We start from the raw sequence: 26,592 nt of genomic DNA on the forward strand, positions 1-26,592 counted from the left end.
CCTCTCCTTTGTGCCAAAGTTGGACCAGTGCTCGTCGGTCTATGGATGGTGGCGGAAGTGCAGACTAAAAGTAGAGAAAATTGCTCGCAAGGAATTCGATGGTCTCTGTATTTACTTTTGGTGGGAGATTTGGAAAGAAAGAAATCGAAGAATCTTTCATGGTCTTGAGAAGAGCGAGCGAGAAGTGGCCAATTTCGTCAAAGAAGATTTCAACCCGCAAAGAGCTTCTAGTTAGTTTTAGCGTTTTAGCGTTTTGTTTGTATGGCGTGCTGGGTTTCTAGTGGGCTGTTTTGCTAGTGCTTCGTTTCTTTTCTTTGTCCCCTCTCCCCTAGTGTTGTTTTTCCTTTCCAATGTTTGTAAGTGTCTCTTTCTAATAATTTTTTGGCCATGGCAAAGCTCTTGGCGTGTCCTTTTTCAAAAAAAAAGCCGGATCAATCATGGGCAGATGAAGTCCCCGTGCTGCTTTTCAAAATAAAGCAGAAATACGTACATGAAGGATGGGCTCCGGATCACTCTCTTCATTGATGCTTCGAAGCTTCCACCTTTAACTCGTCAAAGCAAACCTACTTAATGTTGAATCTCGATCGATGTCAGAAATCAACCGTAGAAAGAGAGGTCGAAGCACCTGATCACTCGTTCGGCTCGTTTTTCGCTCGCGCCTGTATGAATTACATCGGTCATTGTGTTTTGGCGGTGGAGAAGTACAGAAGTAAACGGTGTGTTAGTATTTAGTTGTGCGAAGCGTTGTTGACAAGACTTACTCAACTCACACCTGCTTCCAGTGACAACTACCACTCTCTTATGAATGGGAGGGTAGAGTACCAAGACATAGGGTTTAGCCAACGAAGGCCGTTTATTTAGTACCAAATATACGTATTCCGAAGGTGTCGAGGACGTAGCAGGCCTGGTGCATGGCGTCTCTCAGCATGTCCAGCTGCTGGAGCATGGCTTGGTTTGTGATGTGCCGCCCCGTAGCTTCATCGACGATGACCTGCGCTCGGAGGATTGCGCTTTGCAGGCTGTCTCCCACGTCCAGCGCCGTCGGCCTGGACCTTGTGCTGATGAGCAGATTTATGGATCTAGAGGCGAGGTCGCCTAGGAGTGCAGAGAGGAAAATCTCCATTAGGGATCCTAGCTCCTTCACCCCTCAGGAAGAAGATGGATAACAAACCCAGCACAGGTGTAGGAGAGGAGAGAATGGAACGAAGCTTTGTTCAAGTGCAGAAGGTTGCATTGGCCACCTAATTCTCCAATGCTTTTCTATTATCATCAGGTGTGGCATCGACCGGAGGAACAGCGTGCAGTGCAGTCGACGGATAGATCCATATATAGTTTAAGATTTGTATCAAATTACAAGAATTCCAATGTCGACAAATACAAAAAAAATATCAACAATAATCACAAGCATTACTTTTTTTGATTATGGAAACAAAATGTTCCAGCCTTTTGCAATCTCTTACATACGGCCTTACAAATCGAAAAAAACAATCATCCATCGTAAACATTCTTTGAAATAAAACATCAACAAATCAAGCTCCTTCTAATCTAGCATTGGACCTCCATCCATGGCTTGCAAAGATCTCCATAGCCACCACCTCTAAGGATTGACATACCGCAAGGATCTCGTGTTGAGGTTGTTCTTTCTGCAACAATCTCCAGAATATGAGCCAGTATGTTGCCCTGAAAAGAACCTGCATAATTGATGGTTTTGGTTTAAAAGTAAAAACAACATCATTGCGACAAAGCCAAATAGACCAAAACATTGCCGCCACTCCAATTAGAAGATTTTTTCTATGTGTTGTTCCCTTGTTAGCAATCCAGGACCCAATTATATGATTAATATTGTTCGGTCTCTCTATATTTAAGGCAAAGTAAATAATTCTCCAAATATTTCTAGCAAGGTAACAATCAAAAAACAGATGTTGAATAGACTCATTTTGATTACAAAATCTGCATTTTAAACAACCTTTCCAACCTCGCTTAGCTAAATTGTCTTTGGTGAGAGTAACTCCCCTGCCTAAATACCACAAGAAAATCTTAATTTTCAGAGGAAGATTTAGACTCCAAAGTATATTGCGATTTACAGGGGGAGAATTCATTAAAAGAAAGTACATTGAGCGAACTGAGAAAAGTCCATCTTTGTGAGCCCCCCAAATGAATTTGTCTCTCGGTTCTTCTAAAGAAACGGTTGCCATCAAATTTAATAAATTATGCCACTCAACCTGCTTCACTCCAATAATAGATCTACGAAAGGATAGGTTGGGTATATTTCCATTCATAACATCATTGACTAAAACATTCTTTTTACGCACAATATTAAAAAGATTCGGACAATGGTCCTTAAGTGGCCTATCGAGGATCCATCTATCCTCCCAGAACCTAGTCATTTGACCGTCACCTACATTGAACCTCCCCCTGCTCAAGAAACTTTCTTTAATTTTCATGAGTCCAGACCAGAAATGCGAGTCTCTAGATTTTCTCACTATTTGAGTAAGTGATTTGGATCCGAAGTATTTATTTTTCAAAATTTCCTGCCATTTACCGTTCTCATTTAGTAACTTAAAGAGCCATTTGCTAAGTAAACAAACATTCTTAATGGCAAGGTTGGCAACCCCCAAACCACCGATCTCTTTAGGTTGACAAATAGTCTTCCACTTTGTTAGTCTATATTTCTTTTTCGAATGGCCGCCTTGCCAATAGAAGCGAGAACGAATGGCATCTAATTTTTGTAACACCCCCGCCGGCACCTCAAAAAAGGACATCATGAAAATGGGTAGGCTGCTCAAAACTGAATTAATTAGCACAAGACGTCCACCAGAAGAAAGTAATTTACTTTTCCAGGAACTTAATCTTTTTTCGAATCTATCAATAACACTCTGCCATCACTATTTCGCAACCTACGATGGGTCATAGGAATCCCGAGATATTTGAAAGGTAATGAACCAATCCCGCAACCAAAAAGATGAGAGTAATTTAGATCATACTCCTTAGCTAAACCATAGCAAAAAAGCTCGCTTTTGTGAAAGTTGATTTTTAAACTCGACATTTGTTCGAAAGCGGTCAGGAGTAATTTCACGTTACGCGCATGTTCCAAGTTATGATCCATAAAAACAACAGTATCGTCCGCATATTGAAGGATAGAAAGTCCCCCTTCCATTAGGTGAGGAACCACTCCCGCGAATTGGTTATCTTCTTTCGCTCTTGAAAAGAGTATCGCCAACATATCCACAACTATATTAAAGAGAATAGGAGAAAGGGGATCACCTTGTCGAAGGCCCTTATGTGTAGTAAAGAAAGGCCCAACTTCATTAATTTTAATCCCGACATGCCCCCCAGAAACAATAGATTGAATCCAAGCACACCATTTCGGTGAGAAACCTTTCATTCGCAAAGCCTGTTGTAGGAACGACCAATTTACTTTATCATAGGCTTTTTCAAAGTCAAGTTTTAGAATCAGGCCACTCAATTTTTTCCTTTGCATCTCATGGATAGTCTCGTGAAGCACGATTACACCTTCAAGGATATTGCGACCAGGCATGAATGCGGTCTGCGAGGGATTAATAAGCTTATCTGCAACCACCCCTATTCTGTTTGTTAGGACTTTAGTAATAATCTTAAAACTAACATTAAGTAAGCAAATAGGTCGATACTCCTAGATTTTTGAGGCATTAAATTGCTTAGGTAGAAGATTAATAACCCCAAAATTCAAGCTATAAACTGGCAGGGTATCATTGTGAAAATCCGCAAACAAGGCTAGTAAATCATCCTTTATTACTTCCTAGAAAGTCTGATAGAACTCCGCCGGAAAACCATCTGGACCAGGAGCTTTATTACGTTCCATTTGGAAAACAGCCTTGCGAACCTCATCCATAGTGAATGGTGCAGTTAGAATCGTGTTTTCAATATCTGTAACCTGGGGGATATCATAAGTAATTGATTCCTCCATTATTACTGAGTTGTGGTCTGTCTTCCCAAACAGGGTTTTATAGTAATTGGTGATATGGTGTTTGAGATCTACTTCTTCTATACGGTTACCCTCATCATCCTCAAGGCTAAAAATTCTTTGTTTTTGATGTTTTCCATTGGCCACTAACTAAAAGTATTTAGTGTTATTATCTCCTTCAAGAAGATGCTTAACTTTTGCCCGTTGGAAGAGACGGATTTCCTCTTCCCTTAATATTGTAGTAAGCCTTTGTTCCATATAAATTTTCATTGTTAACTCATTAGGTGACAAATGAGAAGTCTCTGCCTTTTTGTCCAACTCATCAAGCTTCCGAGTAAGTTGATACTTCTCCTTTCGAAGAGTTCCGGTTGTATTCTTAGACCAGCCTCGAAGGTATTGACGCAAGGATCTAATTTTGCATTGCCATTTCTCCATCGCTGAATATCCCCTCGTATGCTGCTGCCAAATCGATGCAACCATATCATGGAACCCATCCCTAATAAGCCATCCTAACTCAAATTTAAACAACGATCGAGTGCCAAATTGTGAGGCAATCTTGTCGATGAGTAATAATGGTGTATGGCCCGAGCGTGATCTATGAAGCGCTTCAACAGTGGCATTAGGGTATTTTAGTTCCCAATCGATACTCATAAAAACTCTATCTAGTTTTTCAAGTGTTGGAGGGTCTAAGTTGTTTGACCAAGTAAATTGACGACCTTTAATTCAATTTCTTTTATCTCAAGGCTCTCTATGACAGCATTAAATAGATTAGGCCATCGGGGATTGAAGTTATCTTTATTTTTATCCTCTGGCCGCCTCATTATATTGAAATCTCCCCCTATAATAAAAGGGTTCAGTTCCGCACCAGCTACATTAACCATCTCTGCTAAAAAAGCATTCTTGAGATTGTCCTGAGTCGGGCCGTACACTGCATAAAGGGACCATTTAAAATCATCTGATTTATTTCTAAGGAGAAATTTAGAGTAATGATCCCCCTCATCGATAGCTCCAACGTCTAAAACAGCTGGATTTACACCTAAAATCATACCACCAGATCTCCCTCTAGGTGGCATAGTATGCCAAAGAAAATCTATACCACCACTTAAATGGCGCAAAGTGGACTCCGAGAAAAAGTCCCTGCCCGTCTCAAAGATCGCTAAAAAGTCAAGTCGATATTTTTTAGATAACGACGCAAGGTAATTATGTTTAGCCAAGTCAGCGAGACCTCTGCTATTCCAAAAAATTCCCTTCATTTTAAACTAATTTTAGATGGTGTGATGGGTTTTTTAGAAGGCCGAGGAACCCTCCATGCATAAGTAAAGTGATTCGCCTTCTTACGGCATGGAACAGCACTAAGGTCGTATCCCCACTCTAGATCATCATGCTCAGAATTTTCATCCCATCGCTTAATAGCATGTGAAAGATGTTCATCAATGTCATTATCATCTTCTTCATTTAAAACAGCACGACGAATGGATGGGGATGAAATACTAGAAGCCATGAGTCGATCGACCTCTATATTCTTAATAGAAATAGCTGAGGTAAGAACCTCTTTATCATTTCTGCCCAAGCGAATCCCAACATTATTTAACTTGGTAGCAATAACTTTAGGCTTAAAAGGAAGAAATGAATACTCACTGATTTCTAAATTGCGCTTTGCCGCAAGACGCTGAGCCTTGCTTAAAGTGTCCTCATCAGAAACCACCCGCTTGCCCAAGACCTGAGTAAGATCTTCTCGGGCCATTGGTCTTTGAGAAAGAGATTTTGATTTAAAATAATCTTGAAGAGAAATCAAGATTTGGTCATTTGACTGGGCCAACTGATTGAGCGCCTGTACCATTTCATCATTTTTTATATTAGCTTTAATCTTAAATTGTTTGCATAAATGTTGTAAAGTAACTCTCGGTACCTCTGACAAAGAAGTTATCATATTGAAGGTACCACCACCATGGTCCATGCATGTATGCACGATATTAAAGTCTCCATGTCTAGAAGTATAAAGGAATGGATCAACATTGTCGTGATTAAAAATAACATCACCATTAAATAGATTTTTACCTTGGAGTGAGAAATTTTCAACAAGAGCCCCACTCCCATCTGCACCACCGGGAGAGGTGAGCTGAGCCACCGAGTGCTCAGCTCCCCGGACATGCTCATGTATCTGCTCAACTGATACATTTGGAATAGCTGCATGAATATTTGTTGCTGGCGAAAATTCAATCGCCACACTGTTGAGGTCTGTGTTGATGTCTTCCAATGAAATTGGATAAACAGCTGCTGCACTCGCAGGAACACCAGGAAAGGAATTCAGGCAGATTGAATTGGCATCAACAGACCCCTCACTCGCATCAGCTGTGCACACTACAACAAAAGGTGCAGCTGCCTTTTTCCCAGATTCATGGCATATGGTGTTCAGGTTAAATGCATCGGCATCTACATGCCCCTCTCTACCAACAGTCCTGCTCACTACATCAAAAGGTACATCATTATTTTTTCTAGACTCTGCAGCCCTAGGAGCAGCAACTGGGTAAATCTGTGGCATATCTGAGCAATGAAGAGAATGCGAATTAATATTAGAATTACTACCTTCATTAAGTTGAACCATAGAAGCCAAGTAAGAAGAAGGCCCACCGGTCCTAGAAAATTCACCTCTCTTTTGTGCAGTTTGCTTGGCGTTCAGAATAATTGTGCCTTCAGCCTCTGTCCACTTATTATCATAAACGACCCCATGCGCAACAGCAGTTGGTGCTGCAACATTCTCCCTAAAAACTGAAGACCTATTAACAGCAACTAAGCATTTTTCTAGCGCATCTGAGCAATCAAGAGAAGATGTATTAATATGAGGAATAAAACTTTCAGTACTTTGAGCCAAAGAACCAAAGTCAGAAGGCACACCGGTTTGACGAATATCACAATTCTGCTGAGTAGCATGTTGGACATTAGAAGAATTATCAACTTTGCTACCGGACACATCTTTCATCACAGTGTCCCTGGTGGTATCATCAAACTTAGGCTGGATATCATCGAGCCCATCAAAATCCTCATCCTTGGATTCAAAATCATCATCTTTCTTATCAGAAGGGTAATAATATTCTGACCAAACTCCATCTTTGCAAACCTTATCAATTTTAAAGAAAATTTCATACAAGCCTTCCCCGACCACTATGTCAACCGATTCTGGGATCTTGTCGACGTTTGTTACACCAACTAAGAGCCGAACAACACCCATCTGTTTTGTATATCTTAGATCGACTTTCTGGGTAGCACCTATAATGGTGCCCACCGCCCAAAGAGGAAGAAAAGATCGAATTTCATACGGCACTCCGTAGATATTGACCCAAGCCTTTTCCAAATGTTGAACGGGCTCTATTTTCTGCTCAAGTTCTTGAATGACCATTATGCTTTTACCATCTACAGCATGAACAAATTTCATGGCCACCATCCGTTGTAATTCGACTTTGGACGGAAAAGGTACAACGAAACCATTCGCATGACTTTGGACAGCCCAAGTCCATCTCACCGGAATGAGACGAGCCAACTCAGACTTTACTAACTCTGCCGTAATGGTGCCTTCCTTGGCAGTGATAAAAGCAGTTGAACTTTCTTTCAGCGGGATCAACCCCTTTGAACCAAAGTTGGGAATTTGAAAGAACCCAGATTCACCACTCCCAAAACCGCAAAGAATGGCATGGGGTTTAGGACCATTGTATACCTGACAGTCAAGCGGCACATGGTCTCCCTCACAAATCTCACAGCAGAGATCCTCACGGCGTTTCTTGCCCTTGCCATCAGCCAGGGCGCCGTCATCTACTGTGTCTGCTGCTCTCTTTTTAGCATCTTCATCAAAAGCATTGGATGACACGACCCCTCTGCTCGATTCAGGCATGTCTCGGATGACTCTTCTATCAGATTCCAGAAACGAGCGCCCACCAAAGCGCCCACCACGGCCACGCCATGAGCCGCGACCACGATCAAGTCTGGGGCCCCGACCACGCAAAGCCCGACGATCCACTGTTTGGAAGCGATCCAAGGCCGAAGCCCTGACGAAGACGCAGAACTGCCTGCAACACGAACGGGAGTACTTACCTTAGACGATCGACCATGTCGTAATCTCCTGCAGACGACCCAACCATCGCCGCCGACTGAAGCCACCATATCCCTGCTACCTCGCCGCGGTTTGCTGCTTCAGCAGAGAGCATGTGCATTGCAGCCTTCAGCTCTTGTCACAAGCACACCTACCCTACCCTGCTCTTCTCCTCGTCTCCGAAGCCGCGGTTTGCTGCTTGCATCTCTCTCTAACGTGAAGGTTTCTGAACATTAATATAATGTATATCACCAACCTAAATATGATAACAAGACAGTTGTATGGAGCATTTGTGTTTCCAATATAATATGTCATAAAATTACTTGGATACCATATATATACTTCAAGATGGAGGGAGTATATATAAATACATGAGAACACACAAATAATGTATCGATCTATATATGATACCTCAGATATTCCCATTGGCTGTTGATTTGTGGCCTGAGTTTGTAGATGGATTTTCTATGTCACGCACTGTGGACATTCCTATCTAGAATGCCAGCGTGGGTGAGCAACGCCCACCAGTGTGTTATGAACTCCCCTCCATTTGCCAGTGCCTCGATGTGCTCCTTCACATTCTCCGATGGCGCGATGTAGAGCAACATCTCTGACCAGAAATCCGCGAGCACCTTCCAACACCTGTCACACTCCATCTCCTCGAGCTGCCTCGCCAGCTTCACCCCCCTCCGGAGGATGGATAATTCTGTTTCTGTTGATTCAGGCAAGCTTCTCAAGGCTTCATACCCGTCTTCCACTCCCCGCAGAAACTGCGCGGCCTCCACTGCGACTGCATCAAACACAAGGCTAGAGTCATAGTGGTTCCCAGGAAGCAACTTTGGTGCTGAGACCACCAGGTACGCACAGTACTTGGACAGTATGGTGGCGACGTCAAGGTGCGACTTGAGTGCTCCTCCAACTCTAGGAGAAAGACATTCCAATGTGTGTCTGATTCTCCTTGTCCAGGTAGCAATTGGTGCCTGCTGGGTCTGAGAGGAGCATATTGTGCCTGCAAGCCCACAAGAGGTCAGGCACCTCATTGCACACTAACGACGACTCTCCATTCGCTAGGACACCCTGTGTGCGCTGGAGGGAATGGACAACTGCCTTCTTTATTTCTACTGGTATCTTGATAGCTGCAGGTTTCACATGTACCTTGCGGATACGTTGTGCGTGAACACTATCTTTGTTTGTGTCACAGAGGTACCCAAAGTCTGGAGCCACTACAAGACTGCAATATCGACGAATAAAAGCTACCAGTTGCCTTTCGGAAGTTATTTATTTCCTACGGTTTGTTATAAAAGCTGTAGGAAGTTAAAAAACCGTAGGAAGTGTATGTTTTTGGTGTAGTGTCTAACGCTACCTCGGGGTTTGAAGTTGTGCTTAAATTTGTAAATTTTGTATTTCGCCTATTCACCCCTTCTAGGTAATTTTCACGTATTCTACCTCTTCACCAATCATATGCAGCACCGGCGCACGAAGCATGTGGAGATGGACCTCCACTTTGTCCTCGAGCGTGCCACTGTCGACAATGTCCGTGCTCTGCGTGTCCCGACAAATTCGTAGTTTGCCGACATCTTTACTGAGGGGCTCCCATCCATATTGTTGTCAGAGTTTCGATCTAGTCTCATATTTGTACAAAATAGAGTTGTGACTGCAGGGATGTTAGTGTATTATGTGCGTTACATGGGCCTTGGCCCATATACTTTGCCATATATTAATATATCTCCTGCCTAATTAGGGTTAGGGTTTCACTCTCGAACGGTGCATATTTGATTTTGTGTTTTAGAGCTCATCAGACAGAATGCCAATGCTACCCCAACGTTTGATATATAATCAAATGAACACTGCAGAACAAAATGGACCGCATGTTTAACTTCATGAGTAAAAAAAGGTCTGGAGCAATGTTTTAAACCACCTAGCTTCAGTATTAACTCCTATCAAAGATAGACATGTTCCAAACAATAGAGTTGGTGGTCTCACAGACAGAGCTATCACACACTTCTGTAACACAGTTACAGAACTGAATGGCGTCGTTTCATTCAAGAGAAAGAAACACAGGAAACGGTAGTTTCAAGAAAGAGGCATATGCAAGCACAAGAAGAAATTTAAATTCCGAAACTGTAGCAAGAAAGCAGCTTCCCTCATCACGATCAATTATTGCAGAAGAACATAATCGTTTCTTTTTCTTAGAGGGCAAACAAGATCGAGATGTAATTTCCTCTGGTCAGTCACAGCTACATACCGTGCAGTTAGCCATCCCCGGGATGGGTCGACGAACTGATCTCCCTTCCTACCTACCTCCTAAAGCCCTGTGTGCTCCAGATAGCAATGTGCTCTCTGGCTTCGTAAAGGACACACTTTATACAAGCGCCTACTGCAGCAGACACAAAGTCAAGTCAGCTGCTCCAAGGGTGTTATTTGGATCCTATAGCAAGCACAGGGGCGAAGCTACTTTGTTTGTAGAAACGTCCCTATCTTCTTCTATAGAAAAATGGTTCCCACTGGATGGATCCTAGCAAGCAGTGGCGAATCTGGCACATGACGTTTAGTCTCCTGAGCTAAACGGCAAGCGCGGAGTCGTTTTCAGTGAAATGGTGGTGCCGGATTCTCTGAGCAAACATTTTTCTTGGATTGGAGGTGGGATGGAATTTATTCTTGTGTGGTGCCAGATTTTCAGAAATTTACTGCTGAAACAAAGAGACCCCAAGTCTAAGTATTCATTCTCCTAACAATTGCTATAAAGAGCTAGTCGAATCACAAGATGTGCATGCATTTTTAAATCTAATGATCGAGTATATATAAAAGGAAGCTTATATTAATTTTTGTAAATGAAACAACAATCGAAGATCATAGCATCTAGTAGCTAGATCCCGAGTACACATCATTCAAGTCAAGATGCAAGCAAAAGCCAAAAGGAACAGGGAATTAAAAGAGCAGCTAAATTAAGCTAGCTAGCTACTAGCATGTGATTCCTGCGCACATATCACGAGGCACGCAAGCTTCGAAATCGCTGCCATCGCCGGGCACCAGCGTGCAGACGTTGTTATCAGGATCACAGCAGCGTCCTACAGGACCATGAAAAGGGAAAAGACCGCATCCGGTGCAGCAACTGCCAATAATCATGGGTGGCAAGCAGTCGTCCTCCTCCTGCTGCAGAAGCTTTCTGATCACCGCCGTGGGCGTGGGCGGAGCCAGATGGACGGCGGCCGCCGATGACAGGATCGTCACGACCATAACCACAGCCGCCACAGCCTTATTACCTACAGCCATCGTATCTCTCTATATATCTCGTTTCTTTGCCTGCTTTTGCTGGCTAGCTGGTTCCTCTCCATGCACTGCTCTAATAAGCTACTTTATATATAACCACCCCTGATCTATGCATGTACGATCAACTTGTCCAGCGACCAAGGGAATCTGATTAACATCTCGTAATAATACAATACAATATTAATACAATACAATACAATATAATACAGTAGTATGAGTACGTATTATGGTGATGATCTGAACATGCATGCATGTTCTGTTAGCCTGCTGTCTGTCTACTACAGACGCTGACTTATACATGGCCCTTTCGTGTGGTTCAAGAGGCAAACAATGCACGCACCCACATGATGAAACAAAAAAACAACACAACAAAGGCATGATTATTGACGCAATAAATTATATAGCTTAAGAAAACAGGCAATAAATGATTATTACTAGGCAACGAAATAAATTTTGACAATGATGACAATACATAAGAGTTCCTTGCTTGCTTGTTCGGATGCTAGTTTTTTTGTAGGAGGCACTATTCCCTTTTTGTATAGTCGAGGGAGTACGTAACTGGGTCACTGCATTAGGCTAGAGCAGGCCATTTGAGTAAGAAATTCGGCCTTTTGTATGACTCAGCCCACTAGCCCAGCCCCGGCAAAGCCTCACATCCATCCGGAGGGCGCAGCCCGTCGCTCCTTCTCGCCGGTCGCCGCCGCCCCCCTCTCATCGTCCAAGGCTGCCTCCATGCACGCCGCCGCCGCCATGCCCTCCCGCTGCTGGTCCAGACTCCAAAGCCCTCACTCCTCCCGAGCGAACACCCAACTCACCCCTCGATTGCTGTCTGTCCTGTTTCTGTTTGGAATGCCGCTTCTTTGGCTGCTTCCATTCCATGGCGGAAAAATCGCAGCCTTTCTGGATTTGCATCGGTTATCTCTTTGCCTGTGCGGGTGGAGCTAAGCTGCCCACGTCCTGCACGCTGTCCCCGTCTCCCCGACGGATACGCCCAGCCCAGTCGACGACAGGGGAGCAACACAACAGTGATGTAGATGGATTCAGATTCAGTGATGCAGGAAGCTTCTCCTGAATTACTAGACATGTAGACATGATGACAATTCGAGTAATCAACTTGAGTGTCGGTAATAGTCGCTGGCTCCAAGGTTGTCGACTTGTCGTGGTCAGTTTCACCGAATAGATCTGCCCAATCTAGACTTGCTAGGATTCAAATAGGAGTTTAGTTTGCTAGTATTTCTCTACTGATTAATCAATTGAGTTTTATTTGATAATTCCTTTCTTATTTCCACACAATGGTGCCAAAACTAAACAACGAAAATCTTGCTTTCTAGGTGAATGGTACAAAGGCACATCCCTATCGTCTTGGCATACCCTTGGAGCAGCTGACTTGACTTTGTGTGTCTGCTGCACTAGGTGCTTGTATAAAGTGTGTCCTTTACGAAGCCAGAGGGCACATGTCATCTGCCTTATCTGGAGCACACTTAGGCTTTAGGGGGAGGGAGGAAGGGATATCAGTTCGTCGATCCATCCAGGGGATGGCTAACTACACGGTATGAAGCTTCGACTGACCAAAGGGAATTACATCTCTTGTTTGCCCTCTATGAAATTAAAAATAAAAAAAAACGATTATGTTCTCCTGCAATAATTGATGCTTTCTTGCCATGGTTGCTCTTGCTAGAGTTTCAGAATTTAAATCTCTTCTTGTGCTTGCTTATGCCCCACTGCCCCATCATTTTGGTTTATAGGAGCTTGTGTAGTTGTGTATTACCTTACCGCACATCCACCCATTGCAGGCCTATTGCATCGCTTTGAAGGCTAAGGATCATCATGATCTCAGGGATATGCATAGCTTATCAGCTTGTGCAAAGTACCTTTGGAGCACTTCTAGGGCAACAGTGATCCGCAATGAGGTACTTGTCGTATTGTCTGCCATCAGCCTGTTGTTCATGACCACCTTTGGGCCCTTGCGCCGCCGGAGCAGAAACTCGTTTGTACAGAATGGTTTCATGGTTGCATACACTTTGTCCTCGTCCCTGATATCATACACACTTGGTTCAATGTACTCATCTGCAGTAAAGAGCAGCATGTATCCCATTTGGGCCTCATCCCTGTATCTCCTCTTTTGTTCTGCGGACTCTATTACATCTTATTGTCTCAATGGCAACAATCAACAAAAGGAACAGCTTATTTTGTTTCTTCTTTTCCAAATATATGTCAGCCAAATAACTAATGGATCTGATTCTAATGGCTCTCTAGTTTTTTCGGTAGCTGCTTTTAAATTTATGGAACGATTCTGGGCATACCAGCTGGCCACCGGATCATGGAATTTGAACAAAATGGTTGCTGACTACATGTATGAGGAACAATCCAGAAGTGGCTCATCTTATGATCCAACCAGCATGAAAGGTTATCATTACTTAGTTGATTGGCCCTTGGATGAGTCAAAACTGGAAGCAAGGATGTCATATGCAAAGGAATTAACAGTGGATGATGCACAGATCATTGACATAGAGAGGATATTTATGTGCAGTGAACTAAGCTCCGAGCTGAAGGATGTATGCCTTTCCTTCTCTCTTTTTCTTCTGCTGAGAAGGCGCTTCTTTGGGTTTGTCTGCGTTGAAGCTTCACAGCGAAAGACACATGATTTTGTCTTCAAGGGGGTTTTGTCAAAGAATCAGGACGGAACCCTCAATTACGACAGGATCTTCAGGTTGATTGAGGTTGAGTTAGCTTTTATGTATGATTTCTTCTTCACCAAGTATGCTGTTCTTTACTATGGATCTAAAAAGGTTTCAGCAATTTGGTCCCTGGCATCAGCCAGCTTCATGTCTGTGACAATCTACAAGCTGATAGAAAGTGTTCTTTCTAACCAGAATCGGTCTGAATTCGTGGGCACAACAACATCTGATGTTACAACAACATCTGATGTTGTTGTAACAATACTGATAGTAGCATGCATTGTTTTGCTTGAGTTTATCCAAGTATTACTTTTTTTTAGCACCATTTGGTGCAGAGTATCATTTGTTTGCCATTATGTTCGAGAACAAGCAACGAACACAAGGAGAGGCTTCTGCATGAAACTGTTTCAAAAGTTCTGCTGCATGAGATTCAGGGAGATTATTCTTAACATGGCTATTGGTATCACCAGGTCAAGGTCAAGCGAATACTACTACCAAAATAAACTTGGGCAATACTCCTTGCTTGAATCAGTGATTAGTTGCAAGTACAAGCAGAGTCCACGTAAGGTATGGTTTCACAGGTTTATGCATCGATATTGTAGTCTTATAGTGGCTCCAGACTTTGGGTACCTTTGTAATACAAACAAAGACTTTATTCACGCACAACGTATCCGCAAGAAACATGTGAAACCTGCAGCTATCAAGATACCAGTAGAAGTAAAAAAGGCAGTTGTCCATTCCCTCCAGCGTACACAGGGTGTCCTAGCGAATGGAGAATCGTCATTAGTGTACAATGAGGTGCATGACCTCTTATGGGCTTGCAGGCACAATATGCTCTCAGACCCAGGCACCAACTGTTACCTGGACAAGGAGAATCAGACACACATCATTTTGACTTGGCACATTGCAACGTGTTACTGCGAGGTGCAAACATTGAAATGCCTTTATCCTAGAGTTGGGGGGGCACTCAAGTTACATCTTGACATCGCAACCATACTGTCAAAGTACTGTGCATACCTGGTGGTCTCAGCACCGAAGTTGCTTCCTGGGAACTACTATGATTCTAGCCTTGTGTTTGATGCAGTAGCAGTGGAAGCTGCACAGTTTCTGCAGAAAGTGGAAGACAAGTATGAAGCCTTGAGAAGTTTGCCTGTATCAACAGAAACCTCCATCTTACAGAGGGGGATGAAGTTGGCGAGGCAGCTCGAGGAGATGGAATGTGACAAGTGTTGGAAGGTGCTTGCGGATTTCTGGGCAGAGATGTTGCTCTATATCGCGCCTTCGGAAAATGTGAATGAGCATTTCGAGGCACTGGCAAATGGAGGGGAGTTTATAACACACTGGTGGGCATTGCTCACCCACGCTGGCATTCTAGAGAGGGCTCCAAGGAATGTCAACAATGACATAGAAAATCAATGGGAAGGATCATCATCATATGGTTGCCCATCTACAACTCAGGCTGCAGCTGCAGCCTGTGCCACAAATCAACAGCCAATGGCTGGGGACCGTACTGTGCAACGTAAGTGTTTCCCTTTTTTCTCTTTTCCAAATAGGCTGAAGTGAGCATGCAAGAGATGATTCGTCTTTCCTTAAACTATTGCTATTCTTTTCACTAGTGATTGAAATGAATGTCGGAGACATAGAAGATGCTAAGACTGACAGGCATTATCCTGGAGAGATTTCATATGGTGCTGCTTTAAGGCTTCGTCGTGCGAACTCCTACATTAGCAAGTGTAGAGAAGCTGCTACCTTAGCCACCAGCGCCACGATTAAACCAGCAATACGTGGAAACTGTGAGCAAGGTAAGTGTACTCTGTGCATCCTAGAATACAGCTGACTTTTGAGTTCTTTTCAGTTAGATTAAGGAGAGTGCTTAAAAGTCTAATTTTGCCTTCATTATATTACATGCGTGAGTGCATTTGGTGGCATGGGCAGCCTATCCTACCATGTCTGTTTGCATAATGCCGCTAAATTTAAAAAGGAAATCTGCATATTTGTTTGCCTTGCTTGCCATATTTGCACTTGCATGCCGAGACAGAAAAGATAGCATGAGGGACATTTTGCCCCTTGGAACCTCTATTATAATCAGAAATGGGTCAATGGCTGTATGCTGGGACAAAATTTGAATGACATAAATATCTATATTCTGACATAAAAGGAGTGTTCAGTTTTTTCCCTTTTAGAAACAGGCACACTGATTCTATGAAATAACCAGTCTACAATTTTACATCAACATTACATTTTCCATATTGCCTTCCACGTTTCCATGGCTTTTGGTAACGCCAAGTCACAGATATTTTGACAATAATTTTTTAGAAACCTGAATTTTCAGAGCTAAAAATGAATATACTAATCCCTCCGGAGCTTAGTTTTTTATATTATGACTTCTTTCTCAAACTAGCGAAGAATTTCTCATAATAAGCTGATTAATTAAAACCCATTGAAAAAAGTCATTAAGGATTTATTTTAAAAGAAAATGAAACATTGAAAGCAAAAATGTATCATGTGTCTTGTGTTCTAAGTAGCACCTCATGATAAGTTCAAAGATCGCTCATGCATTTTCTCTAATATGAGTTAGGTATTCTTTTCAACAGTGAGGATGATGATTCGGCAACAAGCATATCTAGGTCAAAATGTGGAACTCGCAAGTCCCAGCGCAAGCACTGCTCCAAGTGAGAACAAAGAGATTGAAATTGTAATAGCATGTGAGTAATGTTGCTATATATGTGTCAATGAATGAAATTTGTACATATGCATGGGGCAACATTCACAGGTTCAGCTGGTCATTTGTTTGTGGAGCCATGAACTATTATGAAGTTGTCCTGTTATTCTGAAAGTAAAAGAGTGCAGAGATCATATGTAATGTGACAGATATTTAGTATCAAAATAGTGTACAATTGTCTTAAGATGAAATTCGTATATATGGGGCATCTTCATTCACAGGTCCTGCTGTATGATGCTTGCTCATGCCATGGTGATTGCTAATTTTGTGTGTTTTAGTTAACACTTGTTCTATTCAACATATTTCTATCTGAAAACAAGTGTGGTCTTTAAAAATACCAAAACTTGTGAATTCCGTGCGGAATACTGAAACCTATGATTGATGGGATGTTTGAATGCACTATAGCTAATAATTAGTTGGCTAAAATATTGCTAGTAGAATTAGCTAGCTAACAAATAGGTAGCTAACTATTAACTAATTTACTAAAAATAGCTAATAGCTGAACTATTAGGTAGGGTGTTTAGATGTCTCTAGCTAATTTAGTCACTAACTATTAGCTCTAGTGTATTCAAACACTCCCTGAGTATCAGAATGCAGGGAAAAAAGCTCATCAGTGGACCAAGTGGACATCTTGACAGGAGTCACGCTACTCCTGATAGCAAGGGTTTGAATGTTGCAGAACTCATTCATCTTCAGTTTTTAACTTGTGTGTCATCACTCATGTATTCTGTATATAGGTTCCTGCCAAGTTGGGCTACAGGAAGAATACATTGTTTGCTCCAACTATCGCACTTGGCAAAATCTCATTATTACTGGCAACAGCTGCACCTGGGTTGGATACTGGAGAAGGTTGCCTGAAGAGACTACTGAAGCTAAGCTACTGATGCGTTATTTGGTTCAGTTAATCAGTTGTATCCTCTGCCCTTGTAGGCTGTTGTACCTCACCTGTGTCAGCAACATTTTTGTGAATCTAAAACAGTTAGCACATCAACAATGCTGACAGACTAGAACCGGGCTTTGCCGGTCTGGATGTACTGCTTACGTGCATTGATGCTAGTGTGGACAGCAAATCTCTGCACTGCATCATCAGACTGTGTTCTTGAATGAAAACTCTGGAGAGCTGGGACGCAAAGACATCTGTCCGAGCCAACTGCAGAAGATGGAAGACGGTTCAGACTGGAAAATAGCAGCATGTCATCTTAGAGATTTTGTGATATTGGCAGCATGCATCCAGTCTGTGTAAATGTCATGTGATTCAAAGAGAACTAACTGGAAAAAGAAGTTCTGTATGACGGCAGCACCTTAGGCAGCTGGGCTCTCGTGGAGTTCCCTATGGTGTGCATGGCATCAACCGCAGAGCTAAGAGCGTTTCTTATCCCTTGAATATCTGCCTGAAAACATGAGGTCTCAGTATTTCAAGATGAGAAGCAACAGATTGACGAAACTTAGTTCCTGGTTTATGGAACACCAACCACTGCTCCATCGGAGACAGGAAGGCGCAGGACGGTGGCAGTCAGAGCCTGTGTAGTTCCTGACAAAGAATGGGCATGGCCCCTCTCCAAGAAGGGCCATTCTTCCAGGTATTTCATCTGCGTTTTTTAGCCCCAGGAAGTCAGGAGGAGGGGTCAGTCAATGACCCGACCCCTACTGGTTAATGTAAATACATACGTAGGAATAAAAAGAAGATAGCTTGTACTTTCATCTGCATATTGTAATTTTATCAGATTTTGTGCGGACAATGTGTACTCAGAACGAATCTAGTGTCATAAATTAGCGATTAGTTACTCCAGCGCGGCAAACTGGGTGTACGAGCTTTAACCTTTAAGATAGCAATTATAGTTGCATCTTCATGAACCATGTCATGGCCATTTTAATTTGCAAGCTAGTATGAAGTCCGTTTTATCAGTGAGATGGGTTGTCAGTGTTGTGGAACAGATGGAGAATTGAGCTGTATAAAGGAAGCAAAGGATCAGCGTATGATCTTCGTACGTGTCCTCTCAGAATCGCCATGAGTTTGCACCTGTTTTGAAGCAGCTGGAGCTGCATCTTTCTAATGGCGACGGATTTGCGCATCCTCAGGATGGAAATCCATGCGCCACACAATTTTTTCTGTCATAAACATTTAGAACCATCAGCTGCTGTGTTACCGAAATGCAAATGATGAATTGAACTGAATCAACTGATACGAACAGAACGGAGGCCAGCCACTCACCTCTGCACCCGCGGTCTGCGACGAGATGGCAGCTCCAGCCTGCGCATTCACGAGCCGCCACTGCGACTCCCTGGTGTAGAGTAGTCTCAGCTGGTGCTCCTCCTCGGCCTTGATCGCCGCCAGGAGTTTCGGCTTCACGTCACCGTCCACGCCACAGCCAGTAGGACAAGCCTTGCCCTGCGTGTTCCCGGCGGAGGCAGGCACCTCCGTGGAGCGCCGGACCGGCGGGGACGACGAGTCGTCCGCGCCCCTCCTCCTAAACGCACTGGCCACTGGCTTGCTCGGCGACGGCTGCTTCAGAGACGCCCTGCTGAACGGCGAAGACAGCAAGCCGGTGAACAGTGACCTCTTCTTCACTGGCGCCGATGCTGGAGTCGACGAGGCAGGCGCGCGTGACGGCGATGGCATGACCTGGTACTGGTAGTACGCGAAGCGTTCGGAGCGGGTCCCCGTGGCGTCGCGCGTGAACCGCGCGGAGGCGCTCATGGCGCCCCTCGGCGACGGGCGCGGGGCCGAGCCGACGGCGCTGCGTCGGGTCGCGCCGCCGTCCCCGCCGGACGACGCGCTGTCCGTGTCGGAGGACAGCTCTAGCAGGTACTCGTTGGCGCCGTCCACCGACGCGCGCCGCGGCGTCCCGCGGAGCGCCGTCGACGGCGCGGCGGCAATCGTTTGAGCCTCCTTCCTGCTCGAGGCGGAGAACTCCACGCTCCTGGAGCCGCACGGCGCAGACGGTGGCGGCCACCGGTACGTGTTCTGGCTCGCGTCGGACACCTTGGCGCGCGGCGCGGACCTCTTTGGGGGTTCCGGCGCGGAGGCGGGGCTTGCCCTGCCGGTTTCCATGGAGTAGGTCGGCGTCTGGAACGCGACCACGAGCGTCCGTGTCGTCGTGGTGGCGCTCCCGCCGGTGGAGGCGGGCGTCTTCGGTGCTGGCGACTTGGCAGGGGAGGAACTGGAGATGGAGGTCGGTTTGGAAGGAGGGGTGAGGTAGCGGGAGGCGACGGCCTTGGCCTTGGCCCCCCGCGCCGTGGCGGCGACGTAGCCGGCGCTTGCGTTGGGGAGCTGCGCGGGGCGGCGGCGGGCGGGCGGCTCCAGCGCAGGCGTGGCCACGGTGGCGTCCACCGATGTGGGTGGCATCGTCGTTGCTGGCAGTAGGTCAATGCATGGGCTGAGATGCTTACTGTTTATTTATAGGCTCCATCTTGTGCACGTACGTGCGTCTCGATCTTCCAGACCCAGAATCCAGTTTGGCAACAAAACACTGTTAAAATTTAAGAAAATTTATATTATATAGCAAAGTTAATCTTACTGACCACAACGATGTTCTGATTCATCACCGTTTGGACATATTTTGAATTATGGTCTCGAGAATTGAAGGTCTGATGATGCACACGTATAGGTGTACATTTGTGCTGTGCCTAATAGGCCGGCCCAAAGCACACAATTTCTGGCACGGCCCATATCTGGCACGGCCCAACCTAATTGTGGGCCTGGGTTGGCACGGCCCACATTGTGGGCCGTGCCTGGACCTCATGTCAAGCCCACGGGCCGGCCTGGCACGGCCCATTTAACTAAGGCCCACCGAGGCCCACTAAATATAGACTCAGTATTTAACTAAGGTTCATCAAAGCCCACATGACTAGCATAACTTGGAGAATCTAGAGCTTCAATAAGCCATCGAGAACCAATACCTAGATATGGATAGTGAATAGTGATGATCATTGTATATGTATTCTGTATGGATGTATAGTACTCAATTAAACACTAAACAGAGAATTTATGAGCTAGTTGTAATATTTTTTTCTTTCTGACCAAAGGTTTATAATGTGCATCCACAAAACATCTTAGTTTTATTTTGGTCATATATATATATATATATATATATATATATATATATATATATATATATATATATATATATATATATATATTATACTTTTTGTTGATGTATTACTGTTGTATGTATATGGGCCGGTCTGGCATATTAAGGTATTTTGGGCTATTTGGGCCGGCCTGGCACACATAACTAATTGTGGGTCGTGCCGTAGGCCGATGACTGGGCACACGTGCTGGCACGGCACGGCCCATAATTAGATATGTGCTTTTGTGGGCCGTACCTTTGTGGGCCGTGCTTTTGTGGGCCTGTGCCGTGCCGGGCCAGACCGGTCCACGTGTACATGTATATGCACACGGCATATATTACGCTCATCTCTAAACTACTAGCTATATATTAGCCAATGTCTTTCGAAACCTTTTGTAAATTAATTAAAACGTACATCGGTCCTAGGATGGCCATAAATCCATAACATTTCTTTTGCGTATAAAGTCGTTAGATTAGATATACGGACGCGCTAGAATCAGTATTAGGTGAGACTAGTGTGGTAGGTTGTTTCGTTCCTTCCCAATGCCAAAGGACCTAATCAATCAATCTAGCTACGTGTAAACTTCAATTCACCAGTGACGTACGTACCCAGCTGTAGTAGTAGACGACACGATCCGATACGTATAGATACGTATCAGTGCATGCATGTGGCAATCCGCCGTGCGTACGCACGTACGTTAAAAAGTCCGGAGCAAACTGAATAAAAACATCGAAAGGCCTGTCTGTATTATTAATTAATCAGCCGAGCACGGCACAGTCGCGGCGGACGTTGCCCTGCCGGTCCCGGGCCGTCTTGACGCCGACGCGGCCCATCTTCGTCATGGCCTCCACGAAGGCCCGCTCGAACGCCACGCTGCTCTGGGCCAGCGCGTCGACGGTGGGCCTGGACCTAGGGTCCGCGTGCAGCACCTGGTCCGACGCCAGAAGGCCCTTCCCGGCCTGCAGGTTGCGGAAGAACTGGTTGTCGAAGGCGACGGGCGTCACGGGGTCCATGGCCACGGCCACCCGCGGGTCCACCCCGGCCGGGCACCACGCCGCAAGCTGCGCCGCGTACCCCGAGTCCAGCGTCCGGTCCGGCGCCGACGGCCCCCGCAGACGTCCCGAGAACGTGCCGCAGTGTGCCAGCCCCACCGTGTGCCCGGCTGCATGCAGTGGACCAGCAGTGGTCGTTCGTCGTCAGTCCGATCCGGCTCCAGCCTAATAGCTAGCTAGTATACTCGATTGATGGCCGGCCATGCAATGCATGCACCTGAGAGGGCGATCATGTCGGCCTGCGACAGCCCGTTGGCGGCGAACATCTGGCTCAGCTGGTCCAGGTTGAAGAAGGGCGCCGGCAGCCTCCCGTTGACGCTGCTGGCCGTCGACCTCAGCCCGTCCAGCCGACCAAGCTCCACAGCGTACGACGGCCCGCCGGCCTGCGCGCATTCGTTCACCTTCCAATATTCTAGTAATTCGCTTGCTATAGTAATTAAGTACTGCACTGCAGGCGGTGTTCGTGTACCAGCGCGATGGCGTCCCTGGTGGCCATGGCGAGCACGTCGGCGCAGGACACCTTGCCGCGGCACCCCGGCACGGCGTCCACGGCCGCCCTGGCTCTGATCACCGTGTCGAAGCCATCGCCGGCCAGGGACTGGTTGATGACGTGGTCCTTCTCCGCCGTGTTGTTCGCCGTCGACGCCACCATCACCGACGCGTCGCAGCCCTACGTACGTACGTACAGGTCGTCGACGTATGCATGTCACGGCCGGCTGCCGGATGCATGATGCATGCCCGGTCGTTACGTCGGTATATATAATATATTTACCTCGACGAAGCAGTCGTGGAAGAAGAGGCGCACGGTGGCGCCGACTGTGGCTGCCGTCTGCTGGACCTTCCTGGCCACCACGCCGCGGACGATGGACTCCACGTCGGGGCACACGCCGGCGTAGTACCCGCGCCGGAGCTGCGCCTCGCAGACGCTTTTGCCGGCCTGATCCACCGCGGCTAGCACCACCACGAAGAGCAGCGCCGCCGCTCGCCGATGCACGCCGCCGCCGCCGCCCATGCTGGATTGGCTTGCCCGTCGCTCCAACTCTCGCTGCCAACGAACAATGGCCGGCCGGCCGGCGTGCCACGACCGGAGGCTAGCTGGTGGGCTACCCTATATATTGTGACGTCGACGCCACATTACGCATGGCGGCGGCATGGTGGGTACTGGCTACAAAGGATAAGATATGGTCACTTGCTAGCTAGCTAGATTAGATCTAGGCCCCGTCTGATCGATCATATCTTCAACGGCCTATGTCCCAAAGCTAGAACGTTATCCTTGCTTCTTGGCGCTAGACGACTGCAAAGACGAGGAGCTTTGATTTCTCACTTTTAAATATTGATGTTGCGTTATTCTAAGTGCAATTTGTTTTGTGGATTTAACGGAGGTTATGAGTGCGTGTCGGGTGATTTGGTACGTTGATCGAGTGAGTTTTGCAAAATTTAAAGCGGTGATGTGTGTTATATGATGGTATAGATAGAAAGAACAGTGCTCTTGGAACAAGATGGTATGCTGTTCTTCCTTGTGCTTGGTTTCTGTTTGGACTTGTGAGCCTGTCGTTTACATGTTTCTATAGTCATTGTCGCATATGCCTTTATTTATTTCTGCATGTGACAACAAGAAATCGAGCTGTCACAGCTTCCTATATATATATACACACTATTTGCAGACAGAGATTCACCGGAGCTGCTTTGTGTGAGTGTGACAGTGAACTGGAACTGAGAGTGACTGATACCCACGCCAAGCACTAGCATCCACATTAATTGCCTATAGGAGAGTGGACATTGAGAAAAGTGAAGGTAATTAAATTCATCATTCTGATTTAATAATAGAGCCTATTGTTGGCTCTAACTCCTTACCATGTCAATTAGAGCCAACAATAAACACACTTATATAATAAAGCTGGCTCTAAGTTTAGCTTTTAGATAAATCTCTTGTCTCCCTCTTTTATCATTTTCACATTTTGTCTTAAAGCCCATGTATCATCTAACTCATGAGAGCCAACTCCTTTTACTTTTTGATGCCTCTCCCTTCCACATAAACAAAAATGCCATGTAATTAGGTTTAGAGCCCATTATTATACTTGCTCTTGACTAAAAGTGCCAAACGTTTACTGACAATGACAACTCGACCTGTACACTACTACTACAAGTGACCAGACCCATACGTACGTTTGCCCTGTCTCCATGCCTCCTCCATTTGAGATAAAGTGACTTTGGCCCTTTGGCGTTACTGAAAAAACACACTTGCTATATCAGTTTCTTGTCTTGCCTACATTGACAAGTGTGTCGTTTATTAGGTCATAGATCCATTTCGTCAACTGTTGAAGGCTAAAAAGAGCCGGCCGACGGTCCGGCCCTGAGGCCGGACGGTCCGCGGTGGTGGCGCGGACGGTCCGCGCGCGCGCAGAGTCAGTTAGGGTTCCTAGTTTCTCGCGGGATTTGTTACCTAAAATCGCGGGATTAACTCGGGAAACAGTTGGAAACGGATCCAGACCTCCCCTTTATATAGATGAAGGGCTACGGCCGATTGAACCCCCAACAATCGATCAAATCCAGTCTATTACTCGTTTTTTACCTTATGCATTAGGAGTAGTTCTAGTCTAGTTCTAGTTTAGCCCTAGTTTAGCCTCTCGATCCCCAAATTCTCCGCCTCTCCTCGACTCTACGTCGATTAGAGGAGTCTAGGTCGGCCTGCCCGAGCCTAGACAACTCCTAGGATCTCTCCTCTCCGACGGGGTCCCTCCCGGGAGCGAGATCCAGGCGCCGTCGGCGATCCTCCGCCGCCCCTGCGCACGCGCGGACCGTCCGGCCCCAGGGCACGGACCGTCCGGCCGTCAGGCAGGGAACCCGTGCTCCTGCGCCAGGTCGCGGACCGTCCGGCCCTGTGCCGCGGACCGTCCGCGCCTGACCAGAGAGCACCTCCGCCTCGCGCCAGGTCGCGGACCGTCCGACCCTGTGCCGCGGACCGTCCGCGCCTGGCCAGAGAGTACCGCCGCCGGTTCTTTTGAGTGATTGACGCCTCCAAAAAGGCGTCAACATACTTTTTGGCGACTCCGCTGGGGACTAGGTGTCTAGATCTGTTAAAAATCGGCCCATAAATGGCCGGTTCTAAGGATCACACCAAGATCTCCAGTACGAACATCATCAAGCCGGCCATGGAGGTGCTCCCGGCTGATGACCAAAGGCCCTTTGAAGACCTCGTAATGCGCGATGAGAAGGAGGTGATGCGGCAATGGAACGAACAACGCGACAAGGAAGAGGCGGAACTGCTGCATAAACTCTCCGAACGGCGCAAGGAGGCGGCGGACAAGTACTTGTCACACTTCACGGTAGATCGCCACCAGAAGATCGTCCGTCAAGGGGAGATCGATATGGAATCTCTCCTACCTCCACTTCAGGGTCCCGTTGTAAGTACTCCAGACCTATCTCTTACGACTTTCATGGATCAATGAGGAGATCAGTTAAAGCAATATGTAGATGAATCTATTAAAATGCATTTACGTGCATACGAGAAATCAGCTGCTCCTAACTTTCCATCACGAGAGTCTAATACAGTGCCACCCACGTCAAACACATCGGCTATAAACGGGTCACCCTTGACCCAGCCATCATATGGTATGCCGATGCACGCTTTCGTGTCACCATCACAGCCGCAACCACTAGGCACGCGGCAGGTACTGGACGCGACCGGACCATCCGAGCATCATCTCATACAGTCCGGTTATACCGCGGACCGTCCGGCGTATTTCGCCGGACCGTCCGACCAGATGCAGGCCCGCACACAAAACACTCAGGTCGCACCGTACATGGCCGGACCATCAGGGTACAACCCTGAACACTTCGTCCCCATCACGGACCGTCCGGTGCATCACGCCGGACCGTCCGGATATGTTGCAGACCGTCCGCCATCTTACGCCGGACCGTCCGGATATGGCATGAACCGGCCGACGTACTATGCTGGACCATCCGACTCTACACGAGTCCATGCGCAGACTGCCCAAGTCGCACCATATATGGCCGATCAGTCCGGGTACAGCCCTGGACCATTCGGCCCGATCGCGGACCGTCTAGTTCTTTACGACAGACGGTCTGGGTACGAGACTACCCACGTAGCACCATATACGGCTGGACAATCCGGATATACCTTCGGACCATTTGGCCAGGTCGCGGACCATTCGGCCTCTTACGCCGGACCATCCGGATATGCATACGCAGAGCCGAGAGCTGCGCAATACGCACAGTTCCCACATTCATCGCAGCAACATTATGGTGCCCCACCAGCAACACATTATAATCATGCCATACCACCTCATGGACATAGGGCTGAATACTATTCGGCCACAAGAGAGCCTGAGGGGTATAGGGCAGGAGATGGTGACATTAATAGGACACCTAACACACACCTCAAACATCCCTGGGAGGAAAGCCGACAGAGTAATGTCAGGCAACCTGAAATCTCCACCCACAAACTCAATGGATGGTCGCCAGACATGGCGGAGAGGGTCAGAGACGAGGTAGCCGGGATGTTCAGGGACAAACTCGGTGTTAGTGTGTCAGGTACAGGGCAATCGTATCGGAAGCCTTATAGCCACCGATTCGACACCGTGCCATACCCACAGGGAACTAGAATACCAGACTTCTCTAAGTTTTCTGGTGAAGGTGGGAAAAGCACACACGAACATATAAGCCAATTCATAGCACACTTGGGAGAATTGGCTGATGGGGAAGCCTACCGCGTTCGTTTATTCTCGTTGTCCCTTACTGATACTGCATTC

At 46.3% G+C, this 26,592-nt stretch overlaps 4 protein-coding genes across 17 annotated transcripts; 1 reads left to right on the forward strand and 3 right to left on the reverse strand.

The window, feature by feature from the left end:
- Window positions 1-1,395: 1,395 nt before the first annotated feature.
- On the reverse strand, window positions 1,396-10,494 carry LOC103648291 (uncharacterized). Of its 7 annotated transcripts, none has more exons than XM_035965601.1 (9): window positions 10,273-10,494; window positions 8,898-9,036; window positions 8,439-8,817; window positions 6,839-8,253; window positions 6,575-6,754; window positions 6,002-6,487; window positions 5,853-5,931; window positions 5,582-5,774; window positions 1,396-1,691 (listed from the first exon to the last, which is right to left on the reverse strand). In XM_035965601.1, exons 4-7 carry the CDS (start codon window positions 7,827-7,829, stop codon window positions 5,870-5,872), a joined length of 1,719 nt encoding a protein of 572 aa, XP_035821494.1. In that variant the 5' UTR covers window positions 7,830-8,253; window positions 8,439-8,817; window positions 8,898-9,036; window positions 10,273-10,494; the 3' UTR covers window positions 1,396-1,691; window positions 5,582-5,774; window positions 5,853-5,869. The 7 variants fall into 7 exon arrangements, with proteins under 7 accessions (XP_035821494.1, XP_035821493.1, XP_035821495.1 ...); XM_035965600.1 differs by having other exon boundaries at window positions 8,893-9,036; XM_035965602.1 differs by having other exon boundaries at window positions 6,002-6,409; window positions 6,530-6,754; window positions 8,893-9,036; window positions 10,273-10,493.
- Window positions 10,495-11,682: 1,188 nt separating this feature from the next.
- On the forward strand, window positions 11,683-18,606 carry LOC103648290 (uncharacterized). 7 transcript variants are annotated; one of them, XR_004856555.1, is made up of 8 exons: window positions 11,683-12,459; window positions 12,629-12,847; window positions 13,091-15,494; window positions 15,592-15,777; window positions 16,570-16,680; window positions 17,288-17,361; window positions 17,435-17,546; window positions 17,628-18,481. XR_004856555.1 is itself a non-coding variant. In XM_008672781.4 (7 exons), the coding sequence occupies exons 2-6, from the start codon at window positions 12,752-12,754 to the stop codon at window positions 17,330-17,332; spliced, it is 2,835 nt and encodes a 944-aa protein (XP_008671003.1). In that variant the 5' UTR covers window positions 11,683-12,459; window positions 12,629-12,751; the 3' UTR covers window positions 17,333-17,361; window positions 17,435-18,606. The 7 variants fall into 7 exon arrangements, 5 of the variants coding, with proteins under 5 accessions (XP_008671003.1, XP_008671001.1, XP_008670999.1 ...); XR_002267490.3 differs by having other exon boundaries at window positions 17,435-18,481; XM_008672781.4 differs by having other exon boundaries at window positions 17,295-17,361; window positions 17,435-18,606.
- On the reverse strand, window positions 17,402-20,067 carry LOC100277994 (uncharacterized). Its single transcript, NM_001367302.1, has 6 exons — window positions 18,910-20,067; window positions 18,687-18,806; window positions 18,170-18,286; window positions 17,999-18,088; window positions 17,740-17,847; window positions 17,402-17,642 (listed from the first exon to the last, which is right to left on the reverse strand). Exons 1-6 carry the CDS (start codon window positions 20,041-20,043, stop codon window positions 17,595-17,597), a joined length of 1,617 nt encoding a protein of 538 aa, NP_001354231.1. The 5' UTR covers window positions 20,044-20,067; the 3' UTR covers window positions 17,402-17,594.
- A 1,256-nt stretch (window positions 20,068-21,323) lies between these two features.
- LOC100216644 (Peroxidase 73) lies at window positions 21,324-23,321 on the reverse strand. Of its 2 annotated transcripts, XM_008669104.3 has the most exons (4): window positions 22,593-23,321; window positions 22,290-22,490; window positions 22,038-22,203; window positions 21,324-21,930 (listed from the first exon to the last, which is right to left on the reverse strand). In XM_008669104.3, exons 1-4 carry the CDS (start codon window positions 22,830-22,832, stop codon window positions 21,527-21,529), a joined length of 1,011 nt encoding a protein of 336 aa, XP_008667326.1. In that variant the 5' UTR covers window positions 22,833-23,321; the 3' UTR covers window positions 21,324-21,526. The 2 variants fall into 2 exon arrangements, with proteins under 2 accessions (XP_008667326.1, NP_001136527.1); NM_001143055.1 differs by having other exon boundaries at window positions 21,385-21,930; window positions 22,290-23,029.
- Between the last annotated feature and the right edge of the window lie 3,271 nt (window positions 23,322-26,592).

Source organism: Zea mays, chromosome 2 (assembly GCF_902167145.1).
Source record: "Zea mays cultivar B73 chromosome 2, Zm-B73-REFERENCE-NAM-5.0, whole genome shotgun sequence".
NCBI classification, from domain to species: domain Eukaryota; kingdom Viridiplantae; phylum Streptophyta; class Magnoliopsida; order Poales; family Poaceae; genus Zea; species Zea mays.